The sequence below is a fragment of the Rousettus aegyptiacus genome, unplaced genomic scaffold (genome assembly GCF_014176215.1).
Source record: "Rousettus aegyptiacus isolate mRouAeg1 unplaced genomic scaffold, mRouAeg1.p scaffold_m13_p_1, whole genome shotgun sequence".
In the NCBI taxonomy this organism is placed as follows: domain Eukaryota; kingdom Metazoa; phylum Chordata; class Mammalia; order Chiroptera; family Pteropodidae; genus Rousettus; species Rousettus aegyptiacus.
Window position 1 is genome coordinate 91,048,734 of NW_023416284.1, and position 24,447 is coordinate 91,073,180.

At 40.4% G+C, this 24,447-nt stretch overlaps 2 protein-coding genes across 2 annotated transcripts in view; one reads left to right on the top strand and one right to left on the bottom strand.

Moving 5' to 3' along the window:
• Window positions 1-10,922: 10,922 nt before the first annotated feature.
• LOC107507332 (HLA class II histocompatibility antigen, DQ beta 1 chain) lies at window positions 10,923-17,375 on the bottom strand. The gene is given in 6 exon segments (XM_036238543.1): window positions 10,923-11,045; window positions 11,926-12,036; window positions 12,538-12,819; window positions 15,446-15,550; window positions 15,553-15,714; window positions 17,172-17,375. Coding segments are annotated over 6 exon segments (783 nt in total). The 5' UTR covers window positions 17,281-17,375; the 3' UTR covers window positions 10,923-11,031.
• A 5,194-nt stretch (window positions 17,376-22,569) lies between these two features.
• The window catches only part of LOC118612938 (HLA class II histocompatibility antigen, DR beta 4 chain-like), a 44,822-nt gene continuing 42,944 nt past the window's right edge, over window positions 22,570-24,447 (top strand). Inside the window, 1 exon segment of the mRNA XM_036235197.1 lies at window positions 22,570-22,650. Coding sequence (XP_036091090.1) covers window positions 22,570-22,650 — 81 coding nt within the window.

Sequence of the window (24,447 nt, forward strand, 5' to 3'; positions counted from 1 at the left end):
GTTGACAATCGTCCCAAGTGGGGCGGTGAGCCTGAAAAACACTCTCTAAGAGTCTCATTAATGCCTGGGGTTTCTCAGAGAAAGGCGGATTCTGTGCCTTCCAGTTGTACAGGTCACTAGTCGAGAAAGGCACATAAACCATAAAGGGCCTGTCAGTGTACTGCCCCTGGGGTGGTGCTTTTTGCAAGGGGAGAATGGCCGAGGTGGTGGTATCGGCTGGTGCCCCGCCCAGAGTGGGAGCAGGAGACCCATAGGGGTTACCTGCTGGCCATCTGAGGAGGTAAGGCAGTGCTATTTGGCCTCTGTTGTCCTGAATTATAGGGTGGGGGAAGGTCACTACCTCTGGTGGAGATTGGAGGACTGAGGGACTGGGCTGTCTTGGAGATTCAGTTGCTGCATGTTTTGGGGTACCCAGAACTAAAACTCGCATCCCTAGAGAAAGGGCACACCGGCAGAGCCAAGGAGGGGGGTTCTGAACAAGGTTTAACATTGATCAATGTAGGGAAACCTATCAGGATGTCCCGGGTCTCCCGTGACAACCTTCCAAACATTCCTTACCAAACCCTTGTCAAAAGAGCCCTCTGGAGGCCAGTTTACATCAAAAGACAGCCAGTCAACTTCACGCAATGTTCTTAGTCTGCCTGGAGAAAACTTTATGCCATAGTCAGCTCCCTCTACGAACCCTTCTTTGAAATGTAGCATGAGACACTCCAAGGGTGTCTTCTGCGAACTCAGGCCTCCCCCATCACTTGCGCAGAAAAAAAACAAAACAGAAAACACAAAACAGACACTCAGACAAGAACAATTACTGAGGTGCAGGTGGACCCAGAGACGTTTGCCAACTATAACTTAGACAGGACCAGCGACAATAAACAACCCGACAACAGGGCACAGGAGGTGGCGTCGCACGGCCTGGCCACAGTCCAGGAGATATGACTGCGTCCAGTCTTTCCACAGACTCCCAATGACCGGTTAACAGAATCAGGAAGGTACCTTTTATCTAGACACCGAGGCCTTGGAGATTCCAGATTCCCACCGGAACCAGGAACAAAGAGTGTGTCCTGAAAGTTGCGTCCTTGACAATTGCATTAACCCCATCACGGCATTCAAGGGCCCTGGAACGTCTCAGGTTGGCCACCCCTTTGAATCTGTAATGGGGACAGCAACCGCTTCTGAGGCAGATTTGGTCTTAGATCTCAGGGCCCCTCCCTGAGATCTCGCTGGGGCCTCCAAATGTTGTAGCCGCCAGCCCCCGAAAGACACACGGACCACCAGAACTCAGTGAGTTATAGGAAACACACTCTTTATTCAGCCAGCTGGGTCTGCCAGGGGTACGCAGACTCCAAATTAAGCAGCCCCAAAATGTAGAGGTACAGGGTTTTTAAGCCCTAAAAACCATTCTTTATTCTGTCTAAACACAAAGGTCTATTTTTTTTCTATTCACTACCTGTCAACTCACAGGTCAGGTGCATAAGCAGGGGGTACAGAAGCAGAAAGCTTATTATTAGAACATTATGTTCCTACGGGTGACAGCCTATGTTCCCATGGACATAGCCAAGCAATAATTTTCTGGCCAGCACAAAATAAATTTAATGTAAATTTCAATGAATCAGAAGGTAAAAACCCAGCATTTTGGAGGTGATGTGTGTGTATGTGTGTGTATTATTGAAATATAAGGATTATATTGAATGGCATTATGATCTGTGTCCGAGAAACGTACAAATGCTGCCCTACTCGGACTTCATCTCCATGAAGTACTGAGAAAAGTGAATTTAATGGTAGTTGTACTTTATTAAAGGGATTTATTCATAAAGTTTTCATGTAACTCTAATATAACATAAATAAAATTACTTCTGAAAATTAAGAGCAGAGACTGGGCAAAATGGCATAGATGAGAGAAGCTTCTTTCATCCCCTCTTGTGACCACATCAAAGTTGTGACAGAAACATGGAGCAAACAGCAAGCAGAATAGCCTTGTGTCTAGATGAACAGAAGCCTTACAACTAGGGTGAGAAATAAGGAATCACACTGCAATGTTGGGAGGCAAAGGGGGCAAAGATGTGAGGCTGCCTAATCCTGAGCAGCTACGGCAGCTGCAGCTGGCAGGTGTAGACATTCCTCTTAAAGGAGCTGTGTTCATGACAAGACTTATGGTGATGGACTTGCTCGCTCTGATCACCAGAACCAGGTCGGCTGCACAGGAAGGTACCAGGGACTCACAGGGGGACACTGAATTGTCAGAGTGAGGGCCAGAGGCGAGGCTTTCTCCTGGAAAGGTGTGCTGGCAACATCCATTGTTCCTCTGTTGAGTTCTTCCCCCTTGCCCCAGTGTGTGAATGCAGTGCCACCATAGCTGGGACATCACTGAACTGGATTACAGAGGTTGCTATATCCAGAGGAGTCCCCGAAACTCCACCTCCTCCAACTCACAGCCCTACTCAAGCCGCATCCAGTTGTGTCCTCAACGAGTCCTGTCCTACTTGCTGCGCAGCTACAAGACTCACACTGGTGGCAGCTGACCTTGTTTTCTGGCGTGACTTCTTGAGGCTTGCTTGCTATAAATCTTAACAGGTGGACCCAGAGGGACGCAGGCTTGGGCTTCAGCTGAATCCCTCTCAGGACTGTGCTGCTGGACACCTACTACACAAAATCACACCAAAAAGACCAGGAGACTTAGAAGCTTTGCTTAATACATAGAAACAGACACAGAAAGGCAGCCAAAGAAGACAAAGAAGCAGAAACCATACAAGAGAACAGAACAGAGATCAAGTTAAAAGGGAGTCAAGTAATCTAACATGCAGAGTTCAAAACACTGGTTATAAAGATGCTCAGTGAAATTAAGAGAAGTGTAGATGAATTCAGTGAGAAATTTAACAAAGATATTTAAAAAACATAAAAATGGAAATAGAATTTATACAAGAAAACCAATCAGGAATGAAGAATACATTATCTGAAATAAAGAGTATTTTAGAGGGAATCAATAGAATGAAGAAGGGGGTCTGTATAGAAGATGGGAAAGCCAAGGACCCCCCCAATCAGAATGGCAAGGGAAAAAAGCCAAGAATATAATAATAATTTAAGGAGCCTATGGGACAAGATTAAATGCAAAAACATCCGTGTCATAGACCCCTGAAGGAGGAGAGAGAGAACAAATGGAAAAGCTATTTGAAGAAATAATGATGGAAAACTCACCTCACCTGGTGAAGGAAATAGACATACAACCCCAGGAAGCTCAGAGTCCCAAAAATCAGAAACCCAAAGAGGCCCACACCAAAACACATCATAATTAAAATGCCAAAGGTTAAATACAAACAGAGAATCTTAAAAGCAGCAAGAATTTTCTTCTATTAGTTACCTACAAAGGAGAAGCTGATTTATCAAAAGAAACTTAGCAGTACAGATGGGTTTGGCACAAAATATTCAAAGTGATGAAAACCCAGGATCTACAACCAAGAATACTTTATCCCGGAAAGCTATCACTTAGACTTGAAGGACAGATAAAGAGCTTCCCAGACAAAAATAGTCTAAAAGAATTCATCAACACCAAGCCAGTATTACAGGAAATGTTGGAGGAACTTCTTTAAGAAAAAACATGTCTCAAAAACATGAATAAAGAATGGTAATAACTACATTTCAATCAATAAGTACCTCAATTGAAAAAGAATTAAATGCTCCAACAAAAAGATAGGGTGGCTGAATGAATAAGAAAATAAGACCCCTACATATGCTGCCTGTAAGAGACACTTCAGATTAAAAGGCACATACAGACTAAAAGGAAGAGGATGAAAAAAGATATTGCCTTGATGGACCTAGAGAGTATTGCACTGAATGAAGTCAGTCAGAAAAAGACAAATATCACATGATTTCATGTACATGGGGAATCTAAAGAACAAAACAACAACAATGACAAAAATGGAAACAAACTCAAAGATAGAGAATATTTTGAGGGCTACTAAATAGGATGGGGGTTGGAGGGATAGAGAAAAAGAGCCGAGAGATTAAGAGGTACAAATGGATTACAAAAGAGTTACAAAATATACATGGAAAAATAAAGTATAACATAAAGAAAATAGTTAATAACATTGTAATAAATATGTAAGGGGAAGAGAGGTACTAGATTTAGTGGGGCGATCACTTCATGAATTATACAGATCTCTAATCATTATGCTATACAACTGAAACTAATATATTGTTGTATGACAACTATAATTGAAAAAACTCATCGAATTGTACAATATAAATATGAGCAACTAATTGTCTATTATGTTTCAGTAAAGCTGGAAAAAAATAAGAACAAACATTCCTTTTTATCAGCTAAAAATTAAAAGTGGGATCACCACGACATTACTATAAACAAAGTTGGAAAATAGTTCTCATGATTTTAAATTATGTGACTCTTGAACAATTACTTGAATTATTTGAATTATTTCTGACTGTGTGTAGAAAGTATGACTTTACTAATATTTAATATACTACTTAGAATCTACTTAATTGGAAAATCACATGCGATATATTAGGTTTGTACTCACCACATTACAATTTAGGGATATTGAAGGATATATATTTTGTTACAAATAAAACACTTCACACATAGCCTGATACATAGTGTCACATGAATTCCACTGTAATCAGAAGCACTATGCTTTACTTCTGAGAGTTGTTAAGACATGTTTTCATTTCTCTGCATCTATACAGTCCATTGACATGAAATTGGTAACATAAAGAGGAGAAAAAGAATGTAAAAGGAAGAAAATGCACAAGGATGTTTGTCTTTATTTAAGTTTAAGAAATTTGGCCTAATCTTGGAGTCATAAGAAATTTACTTCGGAAACTAACCTATCTTTGTGTTTGACACTTTTTTTCAGCTTTATTGAGGTGTAATTGAAAAACAAAAATTATATAAATTTAAGCTACATGTGACTTTATTTTTAAACTTATTTCTTCATCATAGCACTAAATAGAGAAAGTGTGATAAGAAAAAGAGGCAGCTACTGAAAATTCAAATACAGAGAAGAGAGGTTTAGGTTTTATTTTTTCACAAAAGTATTTTCCAACATACACAAAAATAAAGAGAATAGTATAATAAACTTGCATGTACTTATCACTCAGGTTCAACAAAAATAGAAAAGATAATTTACTTTTTAGTATACAGTCTAACACTGAAAATGTTTATACTCTCTCAAAACAGAAAATTCTCAAAACAGAAAATCTAAGAACTTTTTACCTGTGGTACACAGTAAATAGAGGCTTCTAAATCTAATCTCTTTTAGTTAGCCTAGGACCCTCTCACAGGGAAAAAGAAGAAATAGAAAAAAAAAAAAGTGGTGCGTAGAACCTGAAGGGCTTTAAATTAAGCAAGTGCCTTATGTGGCCTGCTTTGCTTGCTAAAGGTGACTGGGGTGACAGCCGTCATAGCCCTGTAGCTGACTTAAGGCACAAGTGGGAGGAAAAGAAAATAGGGAGAGGGTAATGTATGGAACAGATAAAAGAAAAGGAACTAGAAATAAGAGAGAGTTGAGAAAGGGAAATGAATAATATGTAATATAAAATGGTAGCGAATATTCAACAAAAGGCATGAACTTTAGAATTCAGTCCCATGCAACTCTGTCACTTATTAGTTCTGTGTCTGTGAGTCTATATCTGAAATTCTCTAAGCTTTGGTTTTATCATCTGTAAAACAGTGCTAATACTGCTTATCTGGAAGGAATATTGTCGATATGGTTAATAAAATACAGTAGTCTCCCTCTTATCTGCAGTTTTGTTTTCCATGATTTCAGTTACTCATGGTCAACCACAGTTCAAAATATTAAATGAAAAATTCCAGAAATAAACAATTCATGTGTTTTAAATTGCCTGCTGTTGTAAGTAGTGTGATGAAAGCTCATGCTGTATTCCTCATGAATAAAGAGGGATTACTGTAATGTGAGTAAAAATAATTCTTGTGAGAAAATCAGAAAAACTGAATACTGACTGTACTAAAGAATTATCTAATTTTAAGTGTGGTATATAGCATTGTTGTCATGTTCCTAAAATTTTCTTATATTTTAGATTTCATAATAAAATACTAAGAATGAAATTATATGATGTCTGAGATTATCTTTAAAATAATCCAATGTGTATGTAAGATTAAGTGTGAATGGGTTTACCAAATTTTCCATCAATTGATTACTGTTAAACTGAACTGTTGATATATGGTACTATTCTTGCTACGACTGTATTCTTAAAATACAAAGTTTTTTAAAAGTGTTCTAGGAAAAACAAAAAAATAGGCACAGAAGCATTCAATTTAAAGTTACAGTTTTTAAAGTTTTCTTTTTTATCACACTTAGACAACCTTGAGTATCTACATGCTACTCCAGGCTATAGGACAGTCTCAAAAATGTAAACCTAAAGATTAAATACACAACAAGGAATAAACTCAAAAGAAAAAAAGTAATGTTCCCTCTATTATTGACTGAACTAAGCCCCAAACTTTGTTGATATATTGCTAATTCAAACAACAAAGCAAAATGGTCATTGAGTACCAGTGTTGTGATACATGTTATGTATTATGTTCTAAGTGTATTAAAATAATGTAAAAACAGATACATTCATTGTCTTCGAAAAATGTATACGCCAGTGGGAGGAGATACACACACACACACACACACACACACATATATGTACATATGTATATTTCATATATATGAAATAATTCCACAAACATATAATAACAAACTTGGAAAAATTTATAAAGGAAAAGAACAAGGTAACATGAGAGGAGAATCAAGAATCAGGTCTAATTTGCTAAAGTTTAGAGAAGAGTTGAATAAATGTATCTTCTGATGAAATAAAATGGTACATAGCATGTGAAAGACAAGGTTAAAGAAGGCAGAGCAAATATTTGAGAAAATCTTTCAATACGAAAGAAAAGATGAGAAAATAAAATGAAAACCATCAGGTTTAGTAGAGAAAGTACATGTAAGAGCAAACAATTTATTGTCTAATTAAAATTCTTAGAAGTGAAAAAGTATTTTATCTATAAAAGTTCTAATATAGAACTAAAAAATATAAAAATTTAATAGAAAGATTAGAAAATTAAATCAAGAAAATCTCCCTGAAATTAAAAAAAAAGACAAAGAAATGTAATATATGGTAGAAAACATAAGACACAGAGAATAGACTCAAGCAGTCTAACATCAAATTAACAGACCTAGAGAGAAAACGGAAATGAAGGGAGAAAATTATCATAACAAATAATAAGAAAAAATTTTCTGATACAAAGGACCTAATTCTTTACATAAAATAGGGCTTTCAGATGTTTAACAAAATTAATGAAAACAGACTCAAATACATCATTTTTTAAATTTCAGAACCTCAAGTTAAAGGAAGATCATAAAATATTCCAGTGAGGGAAAGTAAAACAAACTGAACAGAGGATAATCAGACTGTCAAATATTTCTGTCATCAAGGTAATGGGAAAGGTCTAGAAGTTCTAAAGAAAAATTATTTTCTGTCTATTAATACACATGCACCTTTTCAAATTCACAGATATGAAGAATAAAAACTTGAAGACATTAAAGGATATAAAATTTACCTACCACACATATTTTTACTAGAAGTTGATTAAGAATATTTTCATTGGAAGTTGATTAAATAGGTAAAATGAGGTTGTTATTCAGAAGATAGAAGGCAAGGACTGCAAGAACTGGTGGATTCAACCCAGGACATCACTGAAAAGACATCCTACTACAGCAGTCCCACGGCAAGCCTAAAATGCTTGACTACACAAGTGATGTTTAGGAAGTGATAAACAACTTTTTTTCACTTTTAGAATTAATCTATGAGCGACAGCTCTCCTCACCTAAGGTAATTCTGGAGGTGGGTTAACAGCTGAGGGCTATCGGCAGCAACATTCCCAGCAACTAAGGAATAAATCCTTCGGTCTCAGAGGGAAGAATCTAGGTGGATCAGGACAGCATCCCTTACAGAAGCACTATTCTAGTTACTAGGAAAATATATATATATATATTTGGGTGGAAAAAATAAACAAACATTTTTAAAAATTTATATTTTATAGTCATTAAGTCAGCAGACTCACCTTTTGACTTATGAAATTTTCTCCTTCAGTTAAAAATTTCATTATAGTTAGGAAGGGCAAAGTTATGTTGCAGTAAGATCTTAATTGTAGTAAAAATTATATCTTAGTGGCTTAGCTCAGTAAAGGGAACTCAATTCCACAATCATTCAAGGGACTCAGGTTATGGAATCTCCAGCATTTCATACACTATCACCTCAACAATGGATTCCAGAGGAAGACAAAGCAGACAGAGCCGAAATTTACACCCACATTTAAGTTCCATTAGTTGGTACTAGTCCTAACCTAACCAGAGGAGGCTGGGAAATGTGCAGAAGCTTATGGAATATTGGTGCCACTGTCCCTGGAAGACATATTGACTGATATCATTGAAGGTAAGATCAAATGCTCATGACTAGTAGGTTGTCTAGAACACCCACACATTTTTCTCCAAGTTACATGCCTACTAAGATTCAGGGGTTCTTTTGATAGCAAATTTGTTTATAAAAGATATACCTGTCATTTTAATTAAATTAGCAATTAAAGATTACATTACCTAATGAAATCTGGATGCAAAAAAAAAAAAAAGCTGTGTCTATGAAACTGGGAAGAAGATTCTGACTTTCTTATTAAGAAGGAATCTTCCAGCATGGGGCTAGTGTGACAATGTTGAAGTGTAAGGATGTCCCAAAATATACTCTACCATTCATCTTTATAATAGGGCTTATGTTTCAACTAAAAAAAAAAAAAAATCAGATTTCAATATCTCCCTAAACTCTTCAGTATGGTTCAGTATCTTTCTGTCTTTGTAGAGTCAGAAGAAAACAGCTAAGTATAGAGCTCAAGAGCTCCCTGGACACACAGCATAAGTCCTTCCACTTCCAGAGGAGTGTCACTCTGTCTTTACTCTTATAATGAACGACAATGCTGATCCTGAGGGAGATGACAAACCAGCACAAACACTCTGGCCACTCAGTATCTTGTCCTTGGCAAATTTAGACTATGATCTTGGGAACAGAATCCCATGTATCAGTCTGTCCCCACACCCCAGTGTCCCTGCCTATGACCTACAGTGCAGCCTGTGTTACAGAAGATGAAGGTCCCAAAGAAGCCTAGTTCTCTAATCTGAGCTCATCCAGGAGAGGGAAGACCTATCATTGGCTCCTCAGGCCCAATGTGCAGGTAAAGGGAGCAGGGGGGAGGGGATGCCAGCTCCTCAATGGCCTGGCTCTCCATAACCTTAGGGTTAAGCTCCTAGCTACCCGTCTTCACGACCCAGAGACTGAAATGGAGACCAGCTTTCAGGATTGAATCCATGTGTAAAGAGCCACAGTGCATAGTGACCTTCCTAATGCCTGGGAAGAGAATGTCATCAGGAACCAACAGGTCATTATGTTCGCAGGCAAGGGGAGCTCTGTCCTCTGAGAATTACAGCTCAGCAGTACCATCAGGAGATTGTGTCAGAGAAAAGGATGAATGGGATGAATGTGAGCTGGCACCACCCCTCCCTGCCCAAGAAAGAAACCTAGAACCAGAGGTGGCTCTGCCATTTGTCTTCTGGGGTCCACAAGAAACAAACCGTCTCTGGACCACTCCATCGTATGGGGCTCTGGAGGCTGCAGTGCTCCACATGGCAGGGGTGTAGACATCTCCACTCTGGAAAGTCATTTCCAGCAATGTAGGATCTGGAAAAATCAGTTCTTCCTTCTAATAAGTGTGATAAGCACAACACCAACTGTCTGCATCCCACGTACAGGATGGTGTTTTTGAGACGTGTGAATGTTACCCTGGCTGAGCCCATCAGAATCTTTGTTAGAATAGTTAAAATTCTGGTAGATACTCTAGAAACATACGAGAGAGAGAGAGAGAGAAAGAGAGAGAGAGAGAGAGAGATTAAATGTGAGGTGATGAGAAAGAGAAATGCAGAAAATAGAGAGATGCAAAAAGAAACACAGAGGATAAAAAGACGCCAGTAAATGGTGACAAAAGTGCAGAGAGAAAAAAAATGAAAGAGAAGCAGTGATACAGTGAGAGACCTGGCAATGGAAACAAAGATGCAGAGACACACTGAAACATTTAGGGAAAAAAGAGACACAAAGAGACAAAGGTGTGCAGATAGAGATAAAATAGAAAGAGAGGAAGATCTCATTAAATATATGGATTTAGTCATTTCTGAAATCAACTTATTTATAACATGAACAAAATAAATTTGTGTTGGATTTCTATCATTTGAAACAAAAAAATAGTACTTTTAATGCTGGTTATACTTTCTCGAAAATAAAAATTGACCTTGATCAATGTGACTTGACAGTATATATTTGACACATCAGTGACCCAAGGCCAGTGTACTGGTCCATAAACAATTCCAATATGCTCACTTACAGAATTCTCACAAAACTGGAAGAGGTCAGTATATCCTAAGGCCACTGCAATAAACATAAATACTAAAGAACTATGAAGAATGTTATGATTGAAATGATCTATCTCCTCTTCCTACTCTTACATGGCACCCTAAGATGCTTCTAGTCTCCTTTCAAGAACAACCCCTTCTTCTGGTCCCAGGTTGGTTGTGTCATCTCAAAATATATTCTTTCATTCTTCAGTGCTTTGCTACCTCCACTCATTTAAGGAGGTTCAGCATACAGATAACTCATAATATGTTTAATTATGATTAAAGCTGTATAGGCAAATAAATGGTTTCAATGAGCTCCTTTTGAATAGCTGGTAGGGGGAGAATAGAAACAGAAAAAATGCCTTGGGTCCTGAGCCATTGCTGCTGGCATCACACAGGCAGAGGCTTCCGGATCAATGCAGGAAGCAGCACTGCAGTCAGACCCCTGGGGTGGGATTCGCAGGAGGCGACCTGGCAACTGCATCGGAGTCACTGTAGGACTCTAATCTCAGAGAGACAAGATGACAGGCAGCTGGGAATTCTGGGCAAGGACAGGCAGGCATATCAGAAGTATCCTCAGGAGTCAGTGCAGGAGCCCTGGAAAAGAGAGAGTGATCAGCACCGGGTGCCCTGAGCAGTGTATCCTCTCCCCTCCTCTTTGGGCCCCTGCAGCATGAGACAGAGAAAACTAAGGTCCAAGGCATACAGCCATCGCCTCCCCCAATATTTGTGTAAAGGTGAAATCAGCTAAAGAAGACATGCAATTCAGGTCAGCACAAGTGTGTGGGAGGCGAGAGAGCAGCTGTTACTCTTCAGTGAAATATGGTTTCACTCTTTTTAGTAAACTGGCTGACAACTCACCTTTCTACCACTAGTGTTTTTTCAGTCACTTATAAATATCCACAGGCAGTAGCCACCAATACATAGCACGAAGTGGGCATCATCCTTGTACCTAACACCCATGACATGGCTCTGGCTCCAAGTTTCATTGAAAGATGCCACCAAAAGTTATACAGAGAAAGTTCTCATCACACAAACAGCCAGTCCATCACTCACCCCAAGAAGAAATGAGATATGCAACTTAATTGGTAATTTATTTCCTCATGGCTCAGCAACCACAATGCCTTAACAGCCCTAAGCTAAAATCCCCCCAAATGAATGAAACTGTCACTAGGGAAACCAATGTCCCGACCCCTTAAAACAAGAAGCTTTCAGAAAGGGGCCAGTGAGATAATGATGAACTGGAAGGAAGTCCTGTTCATCATTACACTCTGCTAGTTACCTCTATGGTAGGGCTACCCTTCAACCAGTAAAACCAGTCCAAAGTCTTCCCCTAGGCTTTCCCCTCTCCTCCCACCACCAGCCCAGACTCCTTCCTTTCAGGGTCAGGAGGTAAGAGTTATACCTAGAAGCAGAGAACTCCCTCAACAGAGCGTCAGCCACAGCTCTTCTTCCCCATTTCCCCAGAGTTCCTTACCCTTCTGTTTCCTGTGACGGATGAAAAGGCCCAGACCAAGGAAGATCAGCCCCAGCACGAAGCCTCCGACGCCACTCAGCATCTTGCTCCGGGCAGATTCAGACTGTGCTCCTGAGGAGCAGAGCCTGAGTGTCAGCATTTGTCCCCACACCCACAGTGTCCCTTTGGGAAGCTGGAAGTCTGGTCTGAGGTATAGGAGGTAGAGGTGCCAGGTGAACCTAGTTCTCATTCTGGCCACCTATAAAGGAGGGCCAGCCAACAAATCCTTAGACACTGTGGGTGGGTGAGAGAAAGTGGAAAAGTAGATCCCGGTTCCTTGAGACACACCCTTAACCTTAGCCGCTAAGACCCCAGCCGCCAGCTGCAACAGTTAATCCTTCAGAGCTATCAGCACTGGGTTCCAGTGCCACGGTGTACAGAGTGAACCACCCTAGTACCTGGAAAGGCAATGAGATCATGTTTCTGATGCCCCTGCCATGGCACAAGAGGCACTCTAGTCTCCTGTGATGTCCAGCTCAGTAGTAACATCAGAGATGAGGGACACTATGGAATAGGCCGAAGGAAGCTCTGTCTTTTGGGGCCCACAGTGAAAGAAAACAAACTGCCCCTTACGCCACTCCACTTCGATAGGGCTCTGGAGGCTGGGGTGCTCCACGTGGCAGGTGTACACATCTCCTTGCTGGGGAGTCATTTCTAGCATCACAATGATCTGGAAGGTCCAGTCCCCATTCCTAATTAGGGGGGTAGACACAATGCCAGTTGTTTCTTCCTGGTCGTTCCGGAACCACCGAACTTTGATCTGGCCTGGATAGAAATCTGTCACCGAGCAAGCCAGCAGGTTGTGGTGGTTTAGAGCCTCTGTCCTGGATGGGGAGATGGTCACTGTGGGTTCCACTGAGGGAAGTAACAGACAGGAAAAGACACAGAGAGATGTGAGACCACACAGCAAGTTTCCCCATGGAAAGAGTCCTTCTTGGTTCCACAGTAGAAAGATCCCTGGATTCCAACTCTTGGATTAGGATCTGAGCTGGGCTACTTTATCAGCTTGAATAAACACATCAGTCAGTTTACTTTTTAGTCTCAAGAGATAATAGTAATCATTCTATGGGGGTTATTCTGTTGATACCAATTGATAAAAATGAAACACTTTAAAATTATAAATTGCTATATTATACAGGCCACTGCTCATAAAATATGGAAAAATAAATATAATAAACCTGGACTTCTTTCCCCCACACCTATTGAAAGTACCAATACAGATCAGCTCTAGTGATTCACACTAGGGCAGTGACACTATTTTCTGTTAGTCCCAGTACTCCTCACAGTAGAGAAAATACATCAGTTTTGAGTCTCCTGCTGGCCATGAGACCATCAACACTAGTCATGGCCCCATGAATAGTAACATGAACTCAGAATTAAGAATGAATATACAGTGACCATCACATCCTTCCTACAAAGCAATGCTTCTCAAACAGGTTATATTCTATAATTCTCAGCATGTAATACTAACAAAATTAGAGGCAAGAGCACTTCTTACAAGTTGCCAGTCACCAAAGCAACTCTTTCAGCTTTTAGCTTAACTTTAGCCCAGATACCATTCTGTGGTAAACTCGCCATAAAAATATATATTACTAAGTACATAAACTTCCATCTCTACATCATATATGCCACCTATATTTTATTCACTTGTTGATTCATTTATTCCTTCAACAAATAAAAATTTAACAAGCACTAGGAATAGAAAGATAAACTACAGACCATGACCCCTGCCCTTATAAAATTGAAATCTAGTAACAGAAAAAAAAGAAAGAATTAAAAAGTTATTTCAAAAGTTTGTATGTTTTAAAGGAAAATAAAGGGAACCCTGAAAATAAATAACACTGGCAAAACATCATGTTTGTCCATGTCTCAATTCCTTTATCTTCTCAGATTGCTTCTCATGGTCAAATACGACACACCTCTCCCTACCTACCTATTTTACACATCTTATCCTTTACCTCTCCAGCCATTTTATTGCATTCCCTTTATTCCCTTAGTGCGAAACTATAGTAAATATGTCATGTGTGTTTTATCTATTTAATCTTCTTACTTTCTTTTTTCTCCTAATTTTCTTTTAACATTCAAGAGAGTTTAAGTACTAGCTACCTACCCTCCTCCATCCCCTTACTTTTAAGAAATACTTTCTTGTTCTGAAATCAGACATTATCATCATATATGTTCTCTGTTGAAAATATCAAGATCCTTGCAGCAGTTGGCCTTAGTTAACAAGAATATAATGTGAACACGTAAGAATAAATGGGACTTGATGAGATCAACTGGTAGTCTCAGCACCGCAATTATATGGCACTCATGAGCCACAATCTGGAAGGAATCATGTTTTCAGCTTCAGACTTTAACTCGTTTGATTCTCCTTCCTGGAGTCTGACTAAAATCATGGTCAGCTACATGGGCTTATAAAATTTGTCATCTTAGGTTGGGAGTAAAAATAGCGGGCATAAGTTCAAGAGGAAAATGTTAAAATCATTTATGAAAAAATATCTGAAATAGCAAAAATACAAGTACATAGTGGCATCCAGATGTGGGTCAAAAGGCAGAAGAGTACAAAGTAAGATGAAAGTTATGTGAACACGCATAGATAACACTAGGGTCATACAACATCATTCAAGTGCTGTTTTTATTTTTAGCAAACATTTTTTTCCCCTCAGACTTTGCATTCACAAATTCTAAATTATTAATATCCAACTCAAGAGTTGACCTTAATGCATTAAGCAAAATAGTACAAAATAATAAAGTCAGTTTTTAAGGCTCTACTTGCTTTTCTTTTTTCTATTGAGCCTAAGTGGATGGGCCGCTGAGTACATTTATTTATTAATTTCACAAAAATTTATTGAGCCCATACTACGAGGTTCAAGGTATGAGGTATTAGGAATACAACGATGATTGACAGTCCCTCGCCCCAAAGAGGTCTAGGACTAGTGAGAGCCATTTAAGAAAATAATAATTTGAAACCAAAAAGTCAAAATATATGTCACGATTCTAATATATTACCACGTGTGCAAGCGCCTTGCACGCAGTTGGGGAGCAGCTCTAACCCACCGGTCGAGCTTGTTCATTAAGCCTCGCGGCGGCGCGAGCTGAAAATGGGCCTCGCTGGGAAGCTCACAGCAGGACCCGCGGGCAGGGAGGGCACACCGGGCACGGGGTCCTGCTTAGGCAAGGTGAGGGACAAGGAAGCAAACACGCCAATGGCAAGAGGTGGGGAGGTGCGGAACGGATGGAAAGAATAGCAGAGGGCGCGGGGCCACCCTGGGCAGGCCGGGCCGGCCTCCGGCGGAGCTCGGGGGCGTTGCGGGCGTCGCTGCGGCTGCTCCGCCCTCCGCCCGCCCTGCGCCGCGGGACGCGCCCCGCCTCCCCGTCCCCTCCCGGCCCGGGGCTCAGGCCCGAGAGGCCGCCCCGCCCCGCCCCGCGGAGACTCTGCCCCGCGGAGCAGGGGCCGCGGACAGCTGCGGGCCGCGCTCACCTCGCCGCTTCAAGGACGTGTGGGTCTCCAACTGGTAGTTGTGTCTGCACACCGTGTCCACCTCGGCCCGCGTCTGCTCCAAGATGTCCGCCTGCGAGTTCCAGTCGCGGCGCTCGGCCGCCCGAGCTCGGTCACCGCGCGGTACTCCCCCACGTCGCTGTCGTAGCCCGCGTACTCCTCCAGGTTATAGATGTATTTGTTCAGATGCTGCACCCGCTCCGTCCCGTTGGTGAAGTAGCAGTAGCTCTTAAACTGGAACACGAAGTCCTCTGCGGGGCATCACCGCCGCCGGTCAGGCCGCGGCCACAGCCCCGCGCGGCCGCCGCCGGCCCGGGCCGCGCTCTGGGTCGCGGGCCGTCGCGTCAGACTCGCCTGAAACGCGGCCGCGGCTTCCGCTTCCCGCCCGGCCCGGCGCCTCCCGCCCGCACCCCGGGGCCCCGACCTGCCGCCCCCGTCGGGAACCGCCTGCGTGTAGGGAGGGGAGGGAGGAAAGCCTGTCTTTGGGGCGCAGCCCTGAGACCTGTGCTCCCTGCCTGAGGGTCAGAACTGGGCAAGAGGGCGGTCGGGGCGATTTTACAACTGTCCTAGGATTTAGAGGGATCAGAATGTTCTAGCATGAAATCCCATTTTCCGTAGAACTCTGGGGAACCTCAGAGATAATAACCAAGTATCCACATAAGCACGAGAGTTCAGGGGAAGGATGAGAATGGTCTAGAATTAAGCTTGTGCTCGCCCTGACGAGCATATTCTCTTGGTCTCGGGGCAAAGTGCCTTCTCTCCCATGCCTGGGCTTACTCTGAGTTTCTGAGTAAACCAACTGCACTGTGAGGTGGTCTCACTCCCGGTGGTTAGAAGGGTTGGCACCTCTGGAGTCCTAGAAAGGACTATTTGGTTCATGGCAAGAGCACAGGCTTTTTTGGTTTAGATAAATTAGATTCCAATTAAACTGTGCCAGCTACCAGCTTGGCAGGTTACTTAACAAAATATCACTATCATAAGTGTAATTGTGTAAAAGATATATAAGGGTGTTAGGAAAATTGAGAAGAATCTGAATAAAGATACTAACCCTGTGTCTAAAGTATATGATTTCTCAGTATGTATCATTTCCCTTCTTTACATCTTCTTTCTCTTAAATATATTCCATTGTCAACACAAATCTCTGAATCTCACTCATTACTATTTGACCATAAATCTGAAACGAAGTTAAGACTCCCTGTCTGTGGTCATGCAGTCAGCTTCACTCCAATATCAAGACTTGGTCTTTACAAGCCCCCTACTCAAAGTCAGGAATGTGGAGTCCTTTTCCTCAAATACTGAGACAAGGACCACTGCTGCCCTACATTTCGCCACCTCAGAATCCCATAGTCTTCAGTCCAGACAAGGTCTTGGGGTACCCTGAAATGACAAATCCTGCTGTCTCTTCTTTGAAGAAATTCTTATCTTCAAAAATAACCTCAATGTCACTTTGTCCTGTCACTGGTAGTAGATGCACACTTTGTCTTCTCCTCCCCATTATAACATCTCCAGGCTTGAGCCTGTGGGATGGAGATTGTCCTCACCTAATAAATAAGGTGGAAATGAGAAGGTGACTAGCTCCCTAAAAGACGAAAGGAGTGATAAAAGACTATATTTTGAAATCAAAGAATTTCCCACACCCCAGCCCAAGGGTCCCTCAGAGCCTGTTCCCCAGAGTGGTGGTTCTGGGAAGCAGCTGCCCTGCACTTACGTGGAGAGTCTCTGCCCTCAGCCACTGGGGTGCTCAGCATCACGAGCATCACCATCACAGCTGCTGTCCATGGGCCTCTGGGGATCCATAGAGCCATCATCCCAGACATAACTGAGAGCAAAAGAATAAGTAATGGTAGTCAACACAGCTCACACTTGTTGGCTCTGATGTATCCACTTCAGAGAATAAGAACCTGTGAAAGTATCCATGCAGGGTAGGATTGGAGAGTCCCTAGGAAAAGAACCAATCAGCACCGGAGCTGAAGTATCTCATCTGTCTCTGGGCAGATGTTTTTTTACAAAGGTTCTCAATCCATTTCTTGGCACTGTGTCTTCATCAAATCACAATGGATGAACTTTTGGGTAAAAATTTTCTCTCTTACAGAAGTTCTGAAGATTGAATACCTTAGGGACTTAAAGAACCAAAAAAAAAAAAAAATGATTCAAGAGTTGGTGCCTTTGTGCCATTTATTTAAAATCTATTGTTCATAATTCATAAAGATCTATGCACCCCTATATTCATAGCAGCACAATTTACAATAGCCAAGATATGGAAGCAACATAAATGCTTGTTAACAGATGATTAAATAAAGAAGTTATGATTCATAAATACAATGGAATATTACTTGACCATTAAAATGACATGGATGGACCTAGAGGTTATTATGCTGAGTGAAATAAGTCAGAGAGAGAAAGATAAATACCATATGATTTCACTTATATATGGAATTTGAGGAACAAAAAGAGCAAACTAATCAAAAACAGACTCACAAATATAGTGGACAATCTGGTGATGGTCAGCAGGGAGGGAGTTGGGAGGCTGGAAGACTGGAGTGAGGGGTTAAAGAAGTATAAATTAGTAGTTGATAGATGGTCACGAAAATGAGGAACACGGCATAGGGAATGCAGTTAGCATTAATATATTAGCTAGATGGAGAGCCAGAGGAGAGAAAGAACAATTATGGGTATCATTTTATAAACTATATAAATGTCTAACCAATGAACTGTATACTTGAACTAATAATAAAATTTTAAAAATAAAATAAAAAATAAAATCTATTGTTCTTATATTTGGGATTTTTTAATAGAGAAAAATAAGTAGGAATCACATATCAGGGGAGAGAAAATTTTTGTCACAGAGATGTTCACTTCTATTATCTTAAATTCTCTGAGAGCCTTAAGTTGTGGTAGAAAGAGCAGAACTCTGAGGATGAAGTGATTTTGAGCTGCTTTATTTGTTGAAATTACTAAATCTCTTTTTGCCTCCGGCTTCTCTGTAAAATGCGGATCACAGATAATGCTTCATACATTTTACTTCTAGAACTTCATATATACAAATTTAACAGTAACATAACCTCTTTAATATTACAAAGTGTTTCTTTGCTACCCTGTGTAATTCTTTGGGAATATCACAAATTAAAAACTTGACACCTAGCCTTGATGGCAAGTGATTATTCATTATGCAAGAATCTACTGTATCTGTGCTCTTTGAATGAAAGTATTTGAAAAGTTAAATGGACTTTTCCCTTATAAGCCTTTCAGCTGCTTAAATCTTCCCTGAACCATGAAACAGTTTCATCTGATGTCAGCAAAGCCACAATCCAGAAACATTCACAACATTCAGTCATAGTCATCTTAGTTTCAAGGATAGAGAGCAAAAGCTGTGGAGAAGCATTTCCTGGGGCCTGAATAGTGTTAATGAGGAAACAGATGTTTAGAGCCACAGATTGCACCGTGTCAGTCCTAAACATCAAAGAAGTATCGATGTACTTTTTAAAATAAATTTGTTATTTTTCAGGCTCCTCTTGCCCATGACTAGGGACAATACTAAATGGTTACAGAGCAATTAGAACAGTACTTGGCAGATATTAATAAACAAGATAATAAATATCTCTCCCCTGTCTTTTTCTCTCTCCTTTTCTCTCTTCTCTGCATTTTAGTTATCTTTCTAAAATAAACTACAGAATCTAAAAGCAGAATATAAGGAGTTCACCGGATAAAAAGAAATAGGGAAGAGTTAACGAGAAGTTTTCTTTAATGGCACATGGAGGCAGTGTTATTCCAATATTCTCTATTGGGTGCATAGTTCCCGAGCACCTGAGACTGGGAAATTCATCACTGGGCTTCCACTAGCAGTGGTATACTCAGGATCAAGATAACTACAAAGTAAAGCTTTCCATGGTGGGATGGAAACATAAAGAAGGGACATCAAACTCAGGCCTGAAGTTGGATTGAGGGCCAAGAAAGAATGGTCAAAGAAAGATCTTAAAGGTGCCTCGGTTCACTCGGCTCCTACCTCAGGGTCTCTCAGAATAAGCAGAGACCTCTGGCTAATCCCCTACCTCCTGTTCTAAGGGGGAAAATTCCCTTGATTCTGTTCTGGGCCTGTACAGTGGAGGCTGCATCAGACTTGGGGATTTCCCTGTCACAGGCCTCCTCACACAGACTTTTCTACTAGCAACACAAGTGTCAGCTTAGACTCCTTTTTCTGATTGGCTAAAACTTCATCTGAAAGGCTATGGTTTGGGCCTACACCTGACCCAGTCGGCATTCTCTACCTTTCTAGAGTCCTCTGCACTTTACATATCTCTGCTGCATTACTCAGAGCAGCCGCCACAGGCCTGGCCTGAGAGGAAGATACTCAAACTAACATCCTGATCCGGGTGCTAACCTGAATCACCCTGTGGGGCCCCTGTGGAAGCAAGGCACTTAGGATGAGGGGAGTGCGTGCCTCTGTGGGTAGACAATGGGATAAAGAAACAGTCATTGATATGGGTCAGGATTATAGTGGGGAGACTCTCCCCTGGGGACATTCTCTGTTCCCTCAGGGTGGAAGATTAAAACTGTGGATTCTTTCTTTGTGGAAATTTAGGGAGAAATCGTTTTCCCTGGTCAGCATTCCTTAGACTCTGTGCTTGATCAGTGGTTTTAATTGTGAAGATAATAATCATCTTGTCACCAGAAGGGCTACTCAGGACCCCATTCTGTATTCATTTCAGAAATTAAGAAACATATATTCTGAAGGGTTCTATGGCCTCCTTAATGCCAGTAGTAATATAATTAGAAATACAGTGCCAAATATAGATCAAACTGATGGGTGCTGGGAGGTGAGCATGGGGAAAATGGGTGAAAAAGTGAACAGGAATATAGTCAATAATATTATAATAAATTTGCACAGTGACGACTGATTACTACACTTAGTGTGGTAATCACACTGTAAGGTCTAATCACGGCATTGAACACCTGAAATTAATACAATATTGTATACCAACTATACTTAAAAAATAAAATATTATTTAAAAAAAGAAAAAGAAATACTGCCCTAGAGATTAAAATTCATCAAACTATTATCCCTAAATTTTTCTAACTCTTTATAAAGCTGCTCACATATGTCCCCATATGAACCTTAAGTAGCCAGTTATATGAATTTTTCATGACTCAGATAAAATATGTTCTTTCTTTTGCACATAGTTATTTCTTTAAAACCACATTTTAGAGAATCTGAAGAGTCAAATCAGGAGCAGAGTGACCACACATAAACCATTTCAGTTCTGAAAGACTTAGTTTTGCCTCATCTATAGAAAGAATACACACCTCACAGGACCACTGTCATGCATGCAGATATAATTTGTAAAAATCCTCTTTAATCTATAGTAAGCTTCATACAGATTAGTTTTGAATATAACAGTACTGGGTTTATCTTTTTTAACATCACTAACAAAGACTGAAAAGTCTTCTTGTTACTTATCATCTCAATGCAGGTGAGGGAATCATTATGGTTTAGAAACTCTACCTCTTCCCTTACCATTCTAATGTCCAAGGAGAGCACATTAGATTTATATACGATCATGAATCCACTGCCTTTTTCTTCTCTGAAATGCCATGACTAACCCTGCACAGAACTGCCATTTTAACTATAGTTTGAGATTTTAGAACCTGGTCCTTCTAACAGTGGGCTTACAAATGTGGAAACTTGGGTGCAAAATACAGAGTCTTAACACAAATTAATAGAATAAAAAGTAAATGAATGCAGCTTTGTGAGCTATATGGGCTATTATGACAGAGAGAGTCCATGATCATATATTATCCATCTTGATTTTATTTAGTGAAAGAGGGACTGGCTATTTATCATTGGAGCTTCTGCCAAATGTTTAAAAGCCTTGTCCTGGCCATAGCCTGAGTGCCCTGCATTCTTCATCTTCATATTCAGGCTCCATGTGTCTGAGCTCTGACACATCTGTGTGGTTTTTTTTTCCTATAGTTTTGTCGTTCTTTGTAAGACGGAGAGGGGGATCACTCACAGAGTATAGTTTGGTATGATTAGAGGGTGGGAGTCCGGGTATCCTAGTCTTTGCAAGATTTGACTACAGAACTATTGAAAGTCACCTGGGTTTCTGCCCCCCCCCCCCATCCCACAGTACCAGAAAAAAAAAAAAAAAAAAAACAGGGAATTTAAGCAGAGGGGTGCTATGACATGCTTTTCCATTTATAAAATCACCTTGAAAGCAGTGTTGAGGGGACTTTTCAGAGGGTCTATAGATTACTTTATGTGATCCAAAAAGGATTCAGGTTACTTTGATGAACCCAATCCATCAAAAGCCAGTTTGCTAATGACCAGCTTGCTAAATTTACTAAAATTATTAATGTATCCCAAACTCATTTTTTCTATTTTTGAAGCTAGTTAGAAATATGTTAATCCATATTAGATGGCTTGGAAGTGAGTTAGAGGGCTGCGGGTCATAGACCTCTGAGTGTTTAGGGCCCTCTTGCTCCTCCCTGGCCCCATTCTCTTGCTCTCTGCGACTCTACTCCATCTTTCTGACAACAAACAGTCCTTGGTTTCCATGAAGCTTTATAATAAATACATTATAAAGACAAAGTGAAAACTGGTTAATTATACTTCACAGACAATTTCAGAAGTTGTTTAAAATACTTTTGATATAAATTGGAATAAATATTTTAAATAGTTAAAAATATGTTTGAATTTAGTAAATTTTATGATTTGATCCTTCAGAGAAATTAGCAAAACAGCCTTTAAAATGCTAAAATATATAAAATGAAATATTACTTTTGAAAGGATCTTTTAACAAATTAGCCAACTTACCCATAAGACATATCTTTGCGAATAAGCAGGAACCTCCATCCACGAGTTGTTTTTATCTAGTTCTTGTTTCTGGGCCACACTTCTCAACCCAAGACCCTCCAAAGAAAACTCCAGACACCTCGGGAGCCTAAGATAAAAAGAAAGGAAGTTAGGATTTTGTACCCAGGCTCTTTCAAGTATCAGTTACATTCTGATTAATGTGCAGGCACAGTATCAGATCCACCTTTATTCTTACCCATTCTCTCCTCTTTCTATGTTCTGCCTGCTTTGATCAGTAACTGACCACATAGGCACTATGGCACACCCTTTATGCCAGTTTCCCTACAATTTTGATTTAGATGAGCAGTTCTACATAGAACCTGGAATTGAAGATCAGGTGGGAACAAATTGAGATTGACAGGTTTATAGAACTTGATCGCTTTGGAGAACTGAGGAACACTGCTCACTTGAAAACCAGCTTAAATATCATAACTGAATATCCCAACTCTGCCCTCACCCTCACTCTCTGCCCCTCTAATCATTGGACCCTGTACCTTGCAGCTCCCCACTGGACCCTGTGCATTTCTAATCCCAACAGCTTCTCCTTTCTCAGAATCCCTAGTGCCAACCCTTTTTCAGAGAAGAGAAAAATACAGGTCTGTGGAGGTAGAAATGGGCATTGTGGAGAACACCTTTCTCATCAGCCAGGGGCTATGCTCAGACAATACCTCCTCCAAGAAAGGGATCATGGGAAAATTCCACAGCAGATGTCAGAAAAGGACTTGGAGGATGCTGGAAGGCGAAAGGACCAGGACTATGAAAAAAGGTTTGGCAGGAAGATAAGAAATAAGGTGACTCAAAATATTTGGAAAATCTTGAGGTAAATGGGAAAAGTGGATAATCCTGGCATAGGAGCCCAGAGCTCACCAGTTTCATGGTTCCTCTGACTATAAAGAAGTGTCCTGTGAAGACAGAAGAGGAATGAGACGAAACCCCAGGCTGCCTGCTGGGACTTGGTATGTGACTGAGCTTTGTTTCCTGATCCACTTCTTCAAGTTCCTCCTTCCTTTCAGTCTCTTATTCACTCTGCTTCTCAGTGGGGCCACTGGTGACATAAGCACTCAGAATGCATCTACAAATGTCACTCTTTCCTCCTCACCTCTGGCTCTTTTTTCTCTCAACTCTGCTTCTGTTTCCCTATTATTAGGATATTTCCAGACATCACTCTTCCCACAGCTTCTAGATCTATTTTCACCAAGTCGCTTCATCTCCAGAAAAACCTTAAATATTTCTCTGTGAAATCTTTATCATGCCTCTTTCTTCTATAAATCCTTACTTGTAAAAAGAGATCATAATATAAAAGGCTATATAATAGGTATTTCCGCCCACTTAAATGCCTACCCGAAGTCATGGTTTATGTGCAATAGCAACATCAGCAATAATATTTGAGGGAGAATGATTTTATATCCTCATGCATGAGAACTTGAGCTCTTCTGAGGGAATAGGGACTGAGATGAGTGTTATACTACATCCACCATTACACTCAGATCCTCTGATTATTTTACTTAAAGAGGGATATGAAATCAGGATAAGATTGTACAGTTCTGGATAAGTGGCCAAGCCGACCCCTTGAGAGTGATATCATCTGGCTTGGAGACAGTCAGCTCAAGTGACTCTGGCTTCTCTCAAACAACTCTCCTCATCCAATATTCAGCATCTACATTGAACCAATGAGCAAAACTGACACGATCCTATTCCATTGCATGTTCTTTCAATGAACTAAGCTCTGGTCAGAGGAAATAAGCAAAGAAAATATGTAAAGGAAAAGATACGCCTTGTGGTGTAGACAAAAATAATATGCTTTGGTGTTTTTAAATGTAAGATCCACCAACTAGTATTTTAGGGCAAATAAACATCTCAAGCCTCATTTTCTTCATTATGAAGCAGCAAAAAAATAAAAAATCTTATGTGTTATTATAAGAATTAGAAATGATTCTCACTTTGTAAGACTATCTTGCATATAGTCCGTGTTGAAAGCAGGTAAAGATATTAGTTATTATCACAATTACCTTCCAAGAAAAAATGAATATTGATCATAAATGCCCTATGTTCATCTTTGTCCCATAATATGCATTCTCTGAATAATAACATAGGCCTTATTTTTCAATATAGTGATAGAAGATGAAATAGAAGG